The sequence below is a fragment of the Notamacropus eugenii genome, chromosome 5 (assembly GCF_028372415.1).
Source record: "Notamacropus eugenii isolate mMacEug1 chromosome 5, mMacEug1.pri_v2, whole genome shotgun sequence".
Lineage (NCBI taxonomy): Eukaryota > Metazoa > Chordata > Mammalia > Diprotodontia > Macropodidae > Notamacropus > Notamacropus eugenii.
Window position 1 is genome coordinate 131526498 of NC_092876.1, and position 15523 is coordinate 131542020.

Consider the following 15523-nt stretch of genomic DNA (forward strand, 5'->3'; position numbering starts at 1 on the left):
AAATGTGTATGCTAAGCACTAGAACACACTCAATGCTTCTGTATTTATGTGAGTATCTATGTCTATATTTGTGTGTATGTATGTATATAACAGGTGATATTTAGGAACTACCTAAGGGATATATAAAAATGACACATGTATTTGTACACTACAAGGTAATAAGACAGAGATTATTCCCTCTGAAGGTGAGGTGATTGGCTCTAAGTCACCTGGCTGGTAAGTGGCACTGCCAGGTCTCAAGCTTCAGTCTTCTAAGTCCTAGTAGATGACACACACTGCCTAGTGAGTGGTGGAAGCATTAGATACATAAGTACCTAGATGCAAATGCCAATTCTGTTAAGTACCATTTCTGAGATTTTAGATGAGTCATTCCTTCTTATTTTCATTCTTAGTATAATAAACAGATTGAAATGATGATTTCTTAAGTCTCTTTTGACTTTAAATCATAATAATACCTGCAATACCCACATCCAAGAGTTGTGGGATCACTGAGACTATTTATGTAAAGTGTTTTTGCAAGCTTAAAAGTAATCTAGTATTATTATTACTAGTCCCAATCTAGGACTCTTTCCAATAATACCACACTGCTTCCACAATATGTTCAAATCCAAACCTGCCGTCCATTTACCTAAAATCTACAAGACTTCCAAATTAATAACACTACTTCCCTTACAGAATCGGAATTTTAAAAAAGACAAAAACCCTCATTTGAAATGTATCTGATCAGGCACATGAGTAACTAGAAGATATTCTGAATAACAGTAACAAAAGTGTATTTTCTATTTTAAATCATATAGTTAGTATAGAGCAAGGGTTTCCAAAATGGGCTCCCCTCCTAGGGGCAAAGAGACACATGATAAATCAACTGGAGATACGTGGAATACCACCTTCCCTACAAATGTGGCACAACTTGTCTCCAATACAACTATACTCTTCTACTTCCCAACTTCTGATCCCCAGGCATACAAGATTCCAACTTATGGCTGCCCTGGCGCTGGCTCCTCAGGGCCGTTATGCTCTAAACTTTACACAGGCACTTCCCTGCCCCTCCCTGCTCAATTATCTACACACTGTTCTCCCCCTCTCCCCCATTACCACATGGCTAGAGCAGGCAGTCCTCAGTTGGCTCTGTGCTCTGGGGCAATGGCAGGTAAGACTCTCACCTGTCCACTGCTCTTCATTTTAAATGAAACAGTGAGCTGTACAGGATGAACAGGCTTGGAAGGGTTGTAATACACACCAAAGATCTCATTACAGTATTTTTCCCCTAAAATTTATCCCTTTTCCAAACTTCCTTATTAATTGAGGGCACCCCATTCTTCCTGTCACCCAGGTTCACAATGGTACCTTAGATTCCTCACTCTCACTCACCTCACTCCACATATCCAATCAGTTGTCAAATCCTGCTATAAATCTATCTCCATTACACCTCTTCACATCTGTCTGTCTCTGTCCACAAAGGTACCACCACAGCTTTGAGTGAGGGAGGGCTGTGCAAGGTGTAACTAAGTCATGTCATCATCTTGATGTCATGGTCCTCTTAGAGAACGAAGGACAAACACAACCTGTGAGTGAGTAGCACCTTCTCTCCTCTTCTCTCCTCTCCCCTCCCCTCCCCTCCCCTCCCTTCCCCTCTCTTCCTCTTCCTTCCCCTCTTCTCCTCTGGTGTTTTGCACAGGGGAAGGTACACGCCATGGCCAAAAGTTGCCTTTTTTGGGTTTACAGGCTATACTTCTTGCTCAAAGATCAAGCCTTAAATCTAATTCACTCTAGAGCTCATAGACTGGACAACAAGTCCCTACCCACCTAGCAGAGAGTGAATGTAATAACTAAATAGCAATTGTTTCTCTTTTACCCAGGACCCTGAGGGTCTTCCCCTCTCAGTTTGATTTTTTTTTTTTAATTAAAGGGGCCATCCCTTGAGTAACTTAAAGAAGCCTATTCACTGAATGGGTGTATCTCACTCAAAGTGAGAATGTGACCTTAGCCTGAAAGGGCCAGTGTTCCACATTGCATTCTGGGCCATCTACAGCCATCCTGATGAATATCAGGCCACTGGACCCAGATGGTTCAGGAGAAGAAGGTGAGGCTAGTGACCTTGCACAGGCCTCACTCAAATCAAAGTCAACTGCAAGTCATGTCATCATCTTGATGTCATGGTCCTCTTCAAGAACGAAGGACAAACACAACAACAACCATAGCTTAGACCACCATCACCTGTCACCCAAACTATTTCAATAAGCTGCTAATTTGTCTTGCCAACTCAAGTCTCTCCCCAATCCAATCCATCCTCCACACAGATGCAAAGCATTTTCCTGAAATGCAGGTAGCTCCCTATTGACTCTAAGATCAATTATTTTATTGTTATCTCATCCATTTCTGTTTTTGGTGTAAATTTTGTAATGTACATTAATTCATGTTCATGTTTATAACTTATAAATAAATGTACACATATTTGGGTGTGGATTCAAACATTTTTAAGCAAAAACTTGGAGACAAGATTTTATACAAGTAGAGGACTAAGCCAAAGCAGCTTGCAGGCACACTTCATAAGCAAGACAGAACTTTGCCCAGGATTGAAGCAAAGACTAATAAAAAGTAGGACTAAAGCATGCAAGTTCAGTTTTTTGTTTTTAACAGGATTTGTTAGCATACACATCATGGAGGGTCTCTCTTCTTTCTATGGCAAATTCTGGTCCTTGAGTAAATGTATGATTTAACAATTATAATTCTTTGTGCTGAACTACTTGGGGAGGAAGATGACTAAATAGAAACATAGCCACGCAGTCAAATGAGTTAATGGTAGGGTAAATTGTGAATACTGGCCTTAAATGACAAAGGAAGATTTTTTTTAAACAAAATCAGATAATATTCAGGAAAGAATTAAATATACATATACAAGCCCAGGGGAACAGGTAAAAACAGAAAGAAAACAGACTCAAAGAATAGTTATAAACACCCATAATAAAAAAGAAATCACCGAATTATCTCCCTCTGAATAGGAATGGATACTAACACTTAACTAATCCACCACAGACCTGAAGAGGAATTACTGCTACAAAATCTTTGGTAACTGGTAATCCAGCCTCCTCTTGAAGACATCTAGTGACAATGAACAAGTGAGTCCATTCAATTTTTAGACAATTCTACTGTTGGGAACATTTTCCTTATATTAAGCCAAAATCTGCCTTTCTTCAACCTTCATCCATTGCTCCAAGCAGAACAAATCTTAGTCTTTCAAATACATTATCATCAAGAACATGATGATAATGTCCCCTACTAAATCATCTCTTCTCTAGATTAACCATCTCATATGAAGGAGACCTGAGATGACAATTTCTAACCTATTCATCACACCTCCCTTCCTCAAAGATACAGTTCAAGTACCATCCTTTACATGAGACTTTTTGTGATTCCCCCAAATTACTAGTACCTTCCCTTCCCAAACTATCTTGAATTTAAGCTGCTGCCAAGTAGGGATTGTTTGATTCATTTTGTCTGTATCCCTAGCATGTATCACAGTGTTTGGCACATAATAGATGTTTAACAAATGCTTGCTAAATGATCACGCTGGTTGCCTTCCATAAGATGTGCTCAAGGGGGGGCGGAGCCAAGATGGCGTAGTAGAAAGACGCACATACACATAGCTCCGAACCCACAACCCATAGAACAACTACAAAGAAGTAACTCACGGCGAATTCTGCACCCAGAGGCCACAGAACATTGGAGCGAGGGAGATTTCTGTTCCGGAGAGACCTGCAAACCTCTCGTAAAAGGTCCTTCGTGCTGCGGACTGGGGCCGGGACTGGGAGCTGAGTACAGCCCTGCCGTGGCCGCGGCACCGAGAGGAACAGATCCCAGCGGGCTTCAGGGACGGGATCTCCAGCGGCCGCACAAGTACCTCCACCCACAGGTGACGGGGGTCGGTGAGAGAGTCCCTTTGGCGGGTCGAGCGGGGAGTGGGGTGCCCCCATGGCTCGGGCCCCCTCGGGAGACAGAAGCTGAGGGGCAGCGGCAGACCAGGGCTCTCCAAGCAGGCAGGAGCCTGGATCCATTGTTGAAGGTCTGTGCATAAACTCCCTGAGGGAACTGAGCCTGAGAGGCAGCCCTGCCCTCACCTGAGCATCTGAATTTAATCTCACACTGAATAGCAGCCCTGCCCCTGCCCAAAGCCCTGAGGCTGAAAGCAGCATTTGAATCTCAGACCCCAAACACTGGCTGGGAGGATCAGGAGGTAAGGTGGGTGTGAGGAAAATATTCAGAGGTCAAGTCACTGGCTGGGAAAATGCCCAGAAAAGGGAAAAGAAATAAGACTATAGAAGGCTACTTTCTTGGTGAACAGGCATTTCCTCCCTTCCTTTCTGATGAGGAAGAACAATGCTTACCATCAGGCAAAGACACAGAAATCAAGGGTTCTGTGTCTCAGCCCACTCAATGGGCTCAGGCCATGGAAGAGCTCAAAAAGAATTTTGAAAATCAAGTTAGAGAGGTGGAGGAAAAGCTGGGAAGAGAAATGAGAGACATGAAGTCAAAGCATGAACAGCAAATCAGCTCCCTGCTAAAGGAGACCCAAAAAAATGTTGAAGAAAATAACACCTTGAAAACTAGCCTAACTCAATTGGCAAAAGAGGTTCAAAAAGCCAATGAGGGGAAGAATGCTTTCAAAAGCAGAATTAGCCAAATGGAAAAGGAGATTCAAAAGCTCACTGAAGAAAATAGTTCTTTCAAAATTAGAATGGCACAGATGGAGGCTAAGGACTGTATGAGAAAGCAAGAAATCGCAGAACAAAGCCAGAGGAATGGAAAAATGGAAGATAATGTGAAATATCTCATTGGAAAAACAACTGACCTTGAAAATAGATCCAGGAGAGACAATTTAAAAATTTTGGGACTACCTGAAAGTCATGATCAAAAGAAGAGCCTAGACATCATCTTTCATGAAATTATCAATGAAAACTGCCCTGAGATTCTAGAACCAGAGGGCAAAATAAATATTCAAGGAATCCACAGAACACCGCCTGAAAGAGATCCAAAAAGAGAAACTCCTAGGAACATTGTGGCCAAATTCCAGAACTCCCAGGTGAAAGAGAAAATATTGCAAGCAGCTAGAAAGAAACAATTCAAGTATTGTGGAAATACAATCAGGATAACACAAGATCTAGCAGCTTCTACATTAAGGGATCGAAGGGCATGGAATAGGATATTCCAGAAGTCAAAGGAACTAGGACTAAAACCAAGAATCACCTACCCAGCAAAACTGAGTATAATACTTCAGGGGAAAAATTGGTCTTTCAATGAAATAGAGGATTTTCAAGCATTCTTGATGAAAAGACCAGAGCTGAAAAGAAAATTTGACTTCCAAACACAAGAATGAAGAGAACCATGAAAAGGTGAACAGCAAAGAGAAGTCATAAGGGACTTACTAAAGTTGAACTGTTTACATTCCTACATGGAAAGACAATATTTGTAACTCTTGAAACATTTCAGTATCTGGGTACTGGGTGGGATTACACACACACACATGCACACACGCACACACACATAGAGACAGAGTGCACAGAGTGAATTGAAGAGGATGGGACCATATCTTAAAAAAAATGAAATCAAGCAGTGAGAGAGAAAGATATTGGGAGGAGAAAGGGAGAATTGAATGGGGCAAATTATCTCTCATAAAAGAGGCAAGCAAAAGACTCATTAGTGGAGGGATAAAGAGGGGAGGTGAGAGAAAAACATGAAGTCTACTCTCATCACATTCCACTAAAGGAAAGAATAAAATGCCTACTCATTTTGGTATGAAAACCTATCTTACAACACAGGAAAGTGGAGGATAAGGGGATAAGCAGAGTGGGGGGGGATGATAGAAGGGAGGGCATGGGGAGGAGAGTGCAATTTGAGGTCAACACTCATGGGGAGGGATAGGATCAAAAGAGAATAGAAGTAATGGGGGACAGGATAGGATGGAGGGAAATATAGTTAGTCCTATACAACACAACTAGTATGGAAGTCATTTGCAAAACTACACAGATTTGGCCTATATTGAATTGCTTGCCTTCCAAAGGGAAGGGGTGGAGAGGGAGGGAGGTAAAGAAGTTGGAACTCAAAGTGTTAGGATCAACTGTAATGTTCTTACCACTAGGAAATAAGAAATACAGGTAAAGGGGTATAGAAAGCTATCTGGCCCTACAGGACAAAAGAGAAGACAGAGACAAGGGCAGAGAGAGATGATAGAAGAGAGAGCAGATTGGTCATAGGGGCAATTAGAATGCTTGGCGTTTGGGGGGGGAGGGGAGAAAAGGGGAGAAAATTTGTAACCCAAAATTTTGTGAAAATGAATGTTAAAAGCTAAATAAATAAAAAAAAATAAAGTTATATAGGTAATAAACAAAAAAAAATAAAAAATAAAAATGTCCCAAATCACTGGTAAGTAGAAAAATAAAAAAAAAAAAAAAAGATGTGCTCAAGTTTCCTGATTTCTTCCCTGAAACATGGCATCCAAAACTAAAAGGACAATATTCTATACATTGTCTGACCAGGGAAAGGTCAAGGGGCATTTCGGGCACTAAGTGTTTAGTAATTTCACTTAAGATTGCATTAACAGAAAGATCTACTTGTGATGAAATGACTATGTACATTACAATTTATAAAAGCTACATAAACTACAAAGATATATAAACTTTGTTCAATCAAGGGTGCATGAACATGAGATGATGAGTGTGAAGATATGCTAATAAAAAAGCCTGCTCCACAATGCTATGTCTTGGGACTGAATCTGCAAATGACTCAGAAAGATATTGTAAGAGACCTCCTTCAAGATGCCCAAATTTTAGGATAAATTGTATGGAGATTGAATTATTCATTAGAATATTAATTCACTGAGGGCAGGGATATCTTTTCAGCTTTATATTTATATTTCAGTTTTATATGAAAATACACTTCTTACTGTTATTCAGAATATCTTGTATGCCCAGCATCTAGCACAACTCCCCACACATATGAGAAGTTTAACAAATGTTTGTTGAATTGGATTATTTGGGACAGGGTCTTTATCTGTAGATGCAACTTAACAAAGGGCCATTCTTGCTCTTTGGCCTTGGTAGAACCTGAACTCTAACCGATACAGCTTCCTAGGAAATAACCATTCTATACTGCTTATACAGAGCAAGACAGCAGTGCCCTGCGTCAAGTACTGCCCTAATTCTAGGGAACAGAAGAGGCAGTAGGGACTGGCTGCTACCCCATTTAGCCCAAATTGTAAGGTCTAACTCTAGCCTCACATTCAACTCCGTATCACTGTCATCATAGTCAACAACAGACATTCACAAAATCAAAAGTACACACAATTTTGATCTGGAACAGGCTAGAGAGATAATTTTGTATAAATTCCTCCCCCCCTTAGTTTACAGAGGAGGAAACTGAGGTCCCATTATTAAATGCCCTGAGTTACATATGAGATAACACTGGATAGTGTTGTGGAAAAACAGACTAAGGAATTTGAATATCATTTGGTAGGCAAAAGCGAGTCACTGAAGAATTTTATGAGCAGAAATATAATATAACCACATCTGTGCCTAAGAAATATTATTTTGGCAGATGGAATGGAAAGAAGATGGAAAGGAAGAAAGGCAGGAAGATCCACTGAGGGACTATTGCAATTGTCCAGGTGAGTTTAAAAGTCAGCATGGTATAAAAAGAAGAAATGTTCTGTTAGAGCAAGAATATTAACAGAAAGTCTAAGAATCAAGTCCCACATCTAACACTTACTAGTTGTGAGACCCTGGGCAAGTCATTTATCCTGAGCCTCAGTTTCCTACTCTGTAAAACAGAAACAATAATCTTTACCCTAACACAGGGCTGGTCTTTAAAAAGCATTTTTCAAACCTTAAAGAACTGGGAGTTGTTATTATATATATACATATATATATGTATATATACATATACATATATATATGTATATGTATGTATGGAAGATTACTGGTCTGGAGTGTGTGAAAGATAGATTAAAAGGAAAAGTGAGAGCCAGTTAAGAAACTATAAATGGGTGACAATGGAAGTGTGCTAAAGAGGAGCTAATAATGGCAATAGAAGAGATCAGTGAGAGAGACATAGAACCCACAAGACTTGGTAACTGACTGGCTATGACAGAGGAGGGTGAAGAAGGAGTATCTGAGCATGTGAGAGCTGGTGAGTGGTGGTGCCTAAGGCAGAAATAAGGAAGCAAGGAGGGGCATACTGTGGGAGGATGATTAGCTCAGGCACCAAGAGGTTATCCAGATGGAATGTCCCAAAGATAATTAAGGCCTGAGGGTCTGAAACTCAGGAGAGATGCCAGGGCTGGAGTCTGTTACACAAGTGGTAGTGGGAATCATGAGTCTGGGTGAGGTAGGTTCTTCAGAAAAGGTGGAAAATGATAAAGACGCTGGAGCCCAGCACTGCCAGAGATGACCACGGGCAGGAGGAAAATCAGGGTAAGGAAAAGAAAATAATACCCTCCTTAGGCACAAAAAACCTGAATTCCTGGCTTGCCACTAACCAAAGGTCCAAAGACACCTCTCCCCAAAGGGGTAAATAAACTTGGATGGGAAAAAAATTACGGTTTTATTTTCACTCACTTGTAGTGGAAATGTAGTATTTTCTCCAATTATTCCAAAAAAATTATACTGCGAAAGAGGTCTACTGGTTTGACCACACTGCCAAAGGGGTCCGTGGCACAAAAAAGGTGAAGGGGTCCCCTGCACGTGTGACCTTGGGCCAGTCCCTTCCCTCTTTGGGTCTCAGTTTCCCCAGGTGTCACGTGATGGGGTGGAGATCGACGACCCCTCAACCCTCCTCCTAGTCAGATACTGGATTATATGAGGTCAGCAGGACACGTGCGGAAGCCCTTGACAGGACTGGCCGCCGCAAAGGCTGCCGGGAGAAGCCTCCTCCCGGGCCCTGCCCTCGGAGTCCCGGATGTCCCTGCGGTTCTCCAGCTCCGGGCCCACGACCCTCCCTCTTGTCCCTGGCCGCCCCGAGGCCCGGTCACTACCTTCCCGAAGGCACCGCTCATCCTTCCTGGTTGGGCACCCCCACGGTCTCGCGACCTTGGAGACCTCAGCAGCTAGGACGACCGGAAGCGCACTGGGAGGACAGGAATTAAGCTAGTCCGTCACAGGAACGTGCCCTCCCGGCTACACAAACTTGGTTCCGGGCAGAACACGGACGTTGTCTTTTCGTCGTGGGCTTTTCCAACCTTGGCCGCTAGGGGCGGGCATGCGCTTCACTCCCGCCCAGCCACGCCCCTTCTCTCAGACTGCAGACGCTGGCTTAGTAGCAACGAGGGTCAGCGGGAGAGCTGTGTTCGAATCCTACATCCGACGGTTACCAGCTCTGTAGTCCGCTCTAAGCCTCAGTTTCCCCATCTGTAAGATAAGGATAATAAATAGCACCTAAGTTGTTGCGAAGGTCAAATGTGAAAACAAACAGGCGGTTTTCAAATCTTGAAGGTGCTAAATAAATACTTGTTATTAAGGCTTCCTCTGTCCTCTATATACTTATTTTCCATGGTGACCCCTAACCCGCAAGCGGGGCTTCGTACTCTTGTCTCATCAACCTCAATTCAATTCAACACATTTATTATTTTTCGCAAAGAACTGAGCTAAGACTGGAGATTCGAAGCTAAAAATTGCCCCTGTCCTCAAGGACATTGTGTTTTCTTTCAACTGGAGGTCTGGGGGTCTGGAGTGGGGGGGTTCCCACACCCCCACACATTTTTAAATCATTTGGGGAAGGAGATCTAGTGATGCTAGTGCAACCCAGAGGGTTGGGAAAGGTCTGAGAAGGGAGGTGGTACACGAGCCAAGTTTTAAAGGAAGTTCTGGATTCTAAGAGCCTGGCAGGCGAAGGAAATGCATTTCAGCTATCAAGGGACTGGACATAAAATGCCAAGTACAGCAGAGGATGAGCAGGCCACTTTGGCTGAAATGTCACCTGCAGGAAGGGGAGCAGTACTGAATAAGAAAAGTAGGTTAGCCTGTGCAGGACTTTAAATGCTAGTCTGAAAAGACTAAGTGATACTGACTCTAGGACAAAAGTTACTCAGTAAGCATCTAGTATGGGCAAGCATTGTGCTGAGTGCTACAAAGGCATACAAACACAAAAACAAAACAGTGCCCTCAAGGAGCTAACATGCCATCGTAGGAAACAACATGCACATATACCAAATAACATACAGAGTAAGTTCTATGCAGTTTCAGAACAGAGGACCCCTAATGGCTGGGGGAAACTCGAAAAGCCTCATGAAGGAGATAGCCTTTTAGCTAAGCTTTGAATGAGACTAGGTATTCTAAGAAGCAGAAGTGAGGGAAAACAGCCTGTACAGAGAAGGTAGATGGAATATCTTGACTGAGGGACACAGAGTAGTTGGCTAGGCAATAGAGTAGTATATAAGGAGAAATAATATTTGATGTCTGGAGAGGTAGGCAGGATCCAGACAGTGAAGAGTCTTGTTGATTGTCCTTGGTTTTTGAAGAGGGTCAATGACATCACAATGTTGGGGTGTGGATGATGTCTTAACTTGCTTGTGAAATGGATTTAAATGAGGAAAAGTTGCACAAAGACACCAGTCTCACTCTCTCTTCCAGAGTCATTGAAGTCTAGTTGCGAGACAAAAGTCAAGACCACTGGCAATGGCCCAAGATGCAGGGGATGACCTTGGTGTCTTTGATATCTGATATTTTATATGCTCTAAGCATTCAGTAGTGCCTTTTTTATCTGCCTTCATGGCCACTGGAACAAATTGTTCTCATCTACCCACTCTGCAGTGGGAAGTCTTCACATTTTTAGGGTAGATATTCCCCTAAATCACCCACAGTTTTGAGGTCTGTCAGTTACTCTCAACCTGGCTTAACCAGTCTACTGAGAAGGTATTACCAGCGTGTGACCACTGTGCATGCTACCACTACTTATTTTTTAAATTTAGAATATTTGTTTTCTTTTAATTACATATAAAAGTTTGTAACTTTTATTTTTAAAAATTTTGACTTCCAAATTCTCTTGTTCCTTTCCTCACCTTCCTCCTACCTGAAATGGTAAGCAATTTGATATAGGTAATACATGTGCAATCATGCAAAATGTATTTCCATATGAGTCATGTTGTGAAAGAAAACAAATTTTAAAAAATACAAGAAAAATAAATGAACTGAAAAATAGTAAGCTTCAATACATTTAGACTCCAATGGATAGCATTTTTTTCATCATGAGTCCTTTGGATGATTGTATCCCTGTAAATAGTTGATCATCACACAATATTGCTGTTACTGTATACAATGTTCTCTTGCTTCTGCTCACTTTACGTTGCATCAATTCATATAAATCTTTTCAGGTTTTTCTGAAAGTATCTTGCTCTTTATTTCTTATGACACAATAGTATTCCATTACAATCATATACCACAACTTTTTTAGTCTCAATTGATGAATATCTCTCCTCAGTTTCCAATGCTTTACCACCACAAAAAGAGTTGCTATAAATATTTTTGTACAAATAGGTCCTTTTCCCTTTTTTTAATCTCTTTGGGATACAGAAATAGTGGTACTATTGCTGGATCAAAGAATAGGCATAGTTTTATAGTCCTTCAGGCATAGATCCCAATTGCTCACCAGAACAGCTGTATCAGTTCACAACAGTGCATTGGTGTCCAAATTTTCCCACATCCCCTCCAATATTTATTATTTTCCTTTTCTGTCATATTAGCCAATCTGACAGGTGGTATTTGAATTTGCATTTCCCTCATCAGTAGTAATTTAAAGCATCTTTTTTTTTCCTACAGATAACTTTGATTTTTTTCTTCTGACAACTTCCTGCTCATATCCTTTGATCATTTATCAATTGGAGAATTATTTGTATTATTATAAGTTTGAATCAGTTCTCTATATTTTTGAGACATGAAGCTTTTATCAGAAACACTTGCTATAAAAATTTTTCTCAGCTTCCTTTCTTTCTAATTTCAGCTACATTGATTGTTTATGTAAAATCTTTTTAACTTAATATAATCAAAATTATCCATTTTATATCTCATAGTGATCTCTCTCTCTTGTTTGGTCATAAATTCTTTCCTTCTCCATAGGTCTGACAGTAAATTATTCCATTCTCCCCTGATTTGGTTATGTTACCAACCTGATTTTCCATTTTGCCTTTATCTCGGTATATGATGTAAGATGTTGGTCTATCTACATAGTTTCATGTCCCAAAAGCTTGGATCTTTGGGTTTATCAAAAGCTAGATTACTATGGCCATTTACTACTGTATATTATGACCCTAATCTATTTCAAGAATCTACCATTCTATTTCTTAGCCAATATCAGATTGGTGGTTACTGCTTTATAATATAGTTTGAGATCTGGTATGGCTAGGACACCTTCCTTCACATTTTTAAAATTAATTCTCCTGATATTCTTGACCTTTTGTTCTTCCAGATGAGTAATTATTTTTTCTAGCTCTTTAAAATAATTTTTGATAATTTGAATGATATAGCACTAAATTAGTAAATTAATTTAGGTAGAGTTGTCATTTTTATTATATTGGTGCAGCCTAACCATGAGTAATAGGTATTTTTACAGTTTTTTAGATCTGACTTTGTTTGTATGAAAAGTATGCATGCTATTGCTTCTTGGAGTCACAGGTAAGAGTTGGATGACAGGTAGACACCAAAGATGGATGAAGAGTTTTAAAGGCCAAACAGAGGAATTTGAATTTTATTCTACAGGTAATAAATAGACACTGGAGTTTCTCAATCAGGGATGTGAAATAATCAGACTTATGTTTTAGGAATATCACTTTGACTGTTGTGTGAAATACAAACTGTTCAGTCGTTTCAGTGATGTCCAACTCTTTATTTTCCTTTTTGGGATTTTCTTGGCAAAGATACTGGAGTGGTTTACCAATTCCTTCTCCATCTCATTTTACAGATGAGGAAACTGAGGCAAACAGGGTTAAGGGATTTGCCTAGGGTCACATAGCTAGTAAGTGTCTGAGACCAGATTTGTACTCATGAAGATGAGCCTTCCTGATTCCAAGCCCAGGGCTCTAGCCACTGGGCCATCTGGATGCTCTTAGACCCATGAGGAGGCAATTGTAATGATCCAGGTGAAAGTTGCTGAGAAGCCTAAACAAATAACTAGCATTTACATAGGACTTTCCAATTTGCAAACCAATTTACAAATATTATCTCATTTTATCCTTACAACAAGCCTGGGAAGTAGTTACTATTCTTCTTCTTAAACCCTAGTGCCCAGAATTAAACACAATACTACAGATGAGAACTGATGAAGGTAGACAGGGGGACTATCTCTTTCCCATTTCTGAAAGTTATTCCCCTCTCTATGCAGTCCAAGGTCCTGTTAACTCTTTTGGCTGCTATATTACCTTGCTGACTCAGCCTATAGTCTACTAAAACTCCCAGATCTTTCCTAGAACTGCTATCTATCCATATAGATATCTTTCATTATATACTTGTGAAGTTGATTTTTGTACTCAAGGACAAGATTTTTTATCTATTTCTACTGAATTTCATCTTATTAAGTTCAGACCAATGCTGAATAATTCTTTCATGCACTGTATCAACTCTCCTTCCCAGCTTTATCATCTGGAAATGTGATAAGCATGCCATCTATGCCATCCAATTCATAGATAAGATTGTTAAATAGCCCAGAGTCAAGCACAGATGCTTAAGGCACTATACTGTAGACTTCCTGCCATCTTGACATTGAGCCATTAACAACTTACTTTTAGAGTCGAGACATCTAACCAGTTCTGAATCCATCTGATTGTATTATCATCTAATCCATGGATGGATGGATGAATGGATAGATGGATGGATGGGAGAAGCATTTATTAAGCACCAACTATGTGCCAGGCACTGTAGTAAGTACTCTACAAATATCTCATAATCCATATCTCTCCAGTTTATTTACAAGAATAGCAAGTAATTTATCAAAAGCTTTACCTCCTCTGGGGCTACTTTCCCAACTTGCACTAGCACTAATGGGTTAGGTCCCCAGAAGGCAGCTGGCTTATTCCCTCAGACTATTAAGGATAACTGTGAAAGGTTGGGTTTCTAGTACTATGTAGCTAACAGCTCTCAATTTGTCTTAACCACTATCAATTGACCACTTGACATCAATGAGTTTTTTATTAAAGAGCATTTACTAAGTTGGTCCAATATGTATACATACATTTTCCTAAGAAAAATGGGCTCAAACATGTGGTGAAAGGTTAACTCAATTCTACCTCAGCAATGAAAACCTTTTTCTCATTTCATGGAGAACATGAAGTTCTTAGATAAAGCTCTCAATAGAGTCCAGACGCTACCTGTATATCTCAAAGTGCTTCCAAGCTCCCGATTAGATGTGTTGTTTCCTACTAAATCCAGTTTTTCCATTGGTGGAAAAGGAACAACTAGAAATAACTAACATTTTTATAGCAATTACTATGTGCTAAATGCCTTACAAATATTATCTGATTTGATCCTTGAAACAACCCTGGGAGGTAGGTGCTATGGTTATCCCATTTTACAGATAGGGCAAACAGAGGTTTAGTGACTTGTCCAAGGTCACACAACCAGTAAGTATCTGAGACAGGATTTGAACTTTGGTCTTCCTGCCTCAAGACCCAGCGCTCTGATGTTACCTAGTTGGGGAGTTCAATATTCTCTCTGAACTTGTGCCTTCCCTTATACTCTACAATAGCCACAAGGCTTTGCCTCCTCAAGATGTTCCTGAGCCTGCAACCTCCTGAAGATCGATTGTTTTGCTGCTAGACTGCTATGTTCTGGCATGGGAGCACAGGGTCAGAGGGTCTAGAACCTAGAATACAGAATGTCAGACCTGAAAAGATCTTTAGACCATTAAACACTAAATCTGGAATTTGTCCCCTGGACTTAGGCACACCTTCTAATTCTGTCATGTATGTTCTAAGGTACCTTCCAGCTTTGACATTATGTGATTCTATGGGAGGGACATGGTTGGTACTGAGCACTGGCTCAGTAATATAATAATAGCACGTATATCTGAGAGAGAGGTCCTGGGCAGTAGCCACACTTGCTTCACTGATCCACCAGGGACATTGTCTTCTCCTCTGCTCTGACCATTACTGCCATCCGTATCTAACAATGAGGAAAGGCTGCTAGGTAAATGGAGCTGGGATAGTAGGCCACTCCCTGATTTGTACCCAGGCATGCAGTTTGGATTGACGTCGCAGAGGTGCGGTGAGGGGGTGGAGCCTGGCCTCTAATGGGGGAGTTGAGGCTTCCTTTTCTCATTAAGTCTTCACCCCATTACCCCAAGGATAAATTTATTTATAACTTGGGTTATGGCTCACATCTTGAGTTTCCTCAAAATGGGAAAATGAAAAGAGACTTTACAAAATGATTCAGGGATAGGACAGGCAATCTATTCCTACATGCAAAAGAAATGCTAAACATCAAAGGCACAGTGTGCATTAAAGAACAACTTAAAACAAGATTCAGTAACAGCTTATGGTCACTGTTAA

At 40.7% G+C, this 15523-nt stretch overlaps 1 protein-coding gene across 1 annotated transcript in view; it reads right to left on the minus strand.

The window, feature by feature from the left end:
* The window catches only part of MRPL48 (mitochondrial ribosomal protein L48), a 64915-nt gene extending 55517 nt beyond the window's left edge, over window positions 1-9398 (minus strand). The window contains exon 1 of the mRNA XM_072610899.1: window positions 9026-9398. Coding sequence (XP_072467000.1) covers window positions 9026-9046 — 21 coding nt within the window. The 5' untranslated portion in view covers window positions 9047-9398. The remainder of the gene's footprint in view (window positions 1-9025) is intronic.
* Window positions 9399-15523: the final 6125 nt, after the last annotated feature.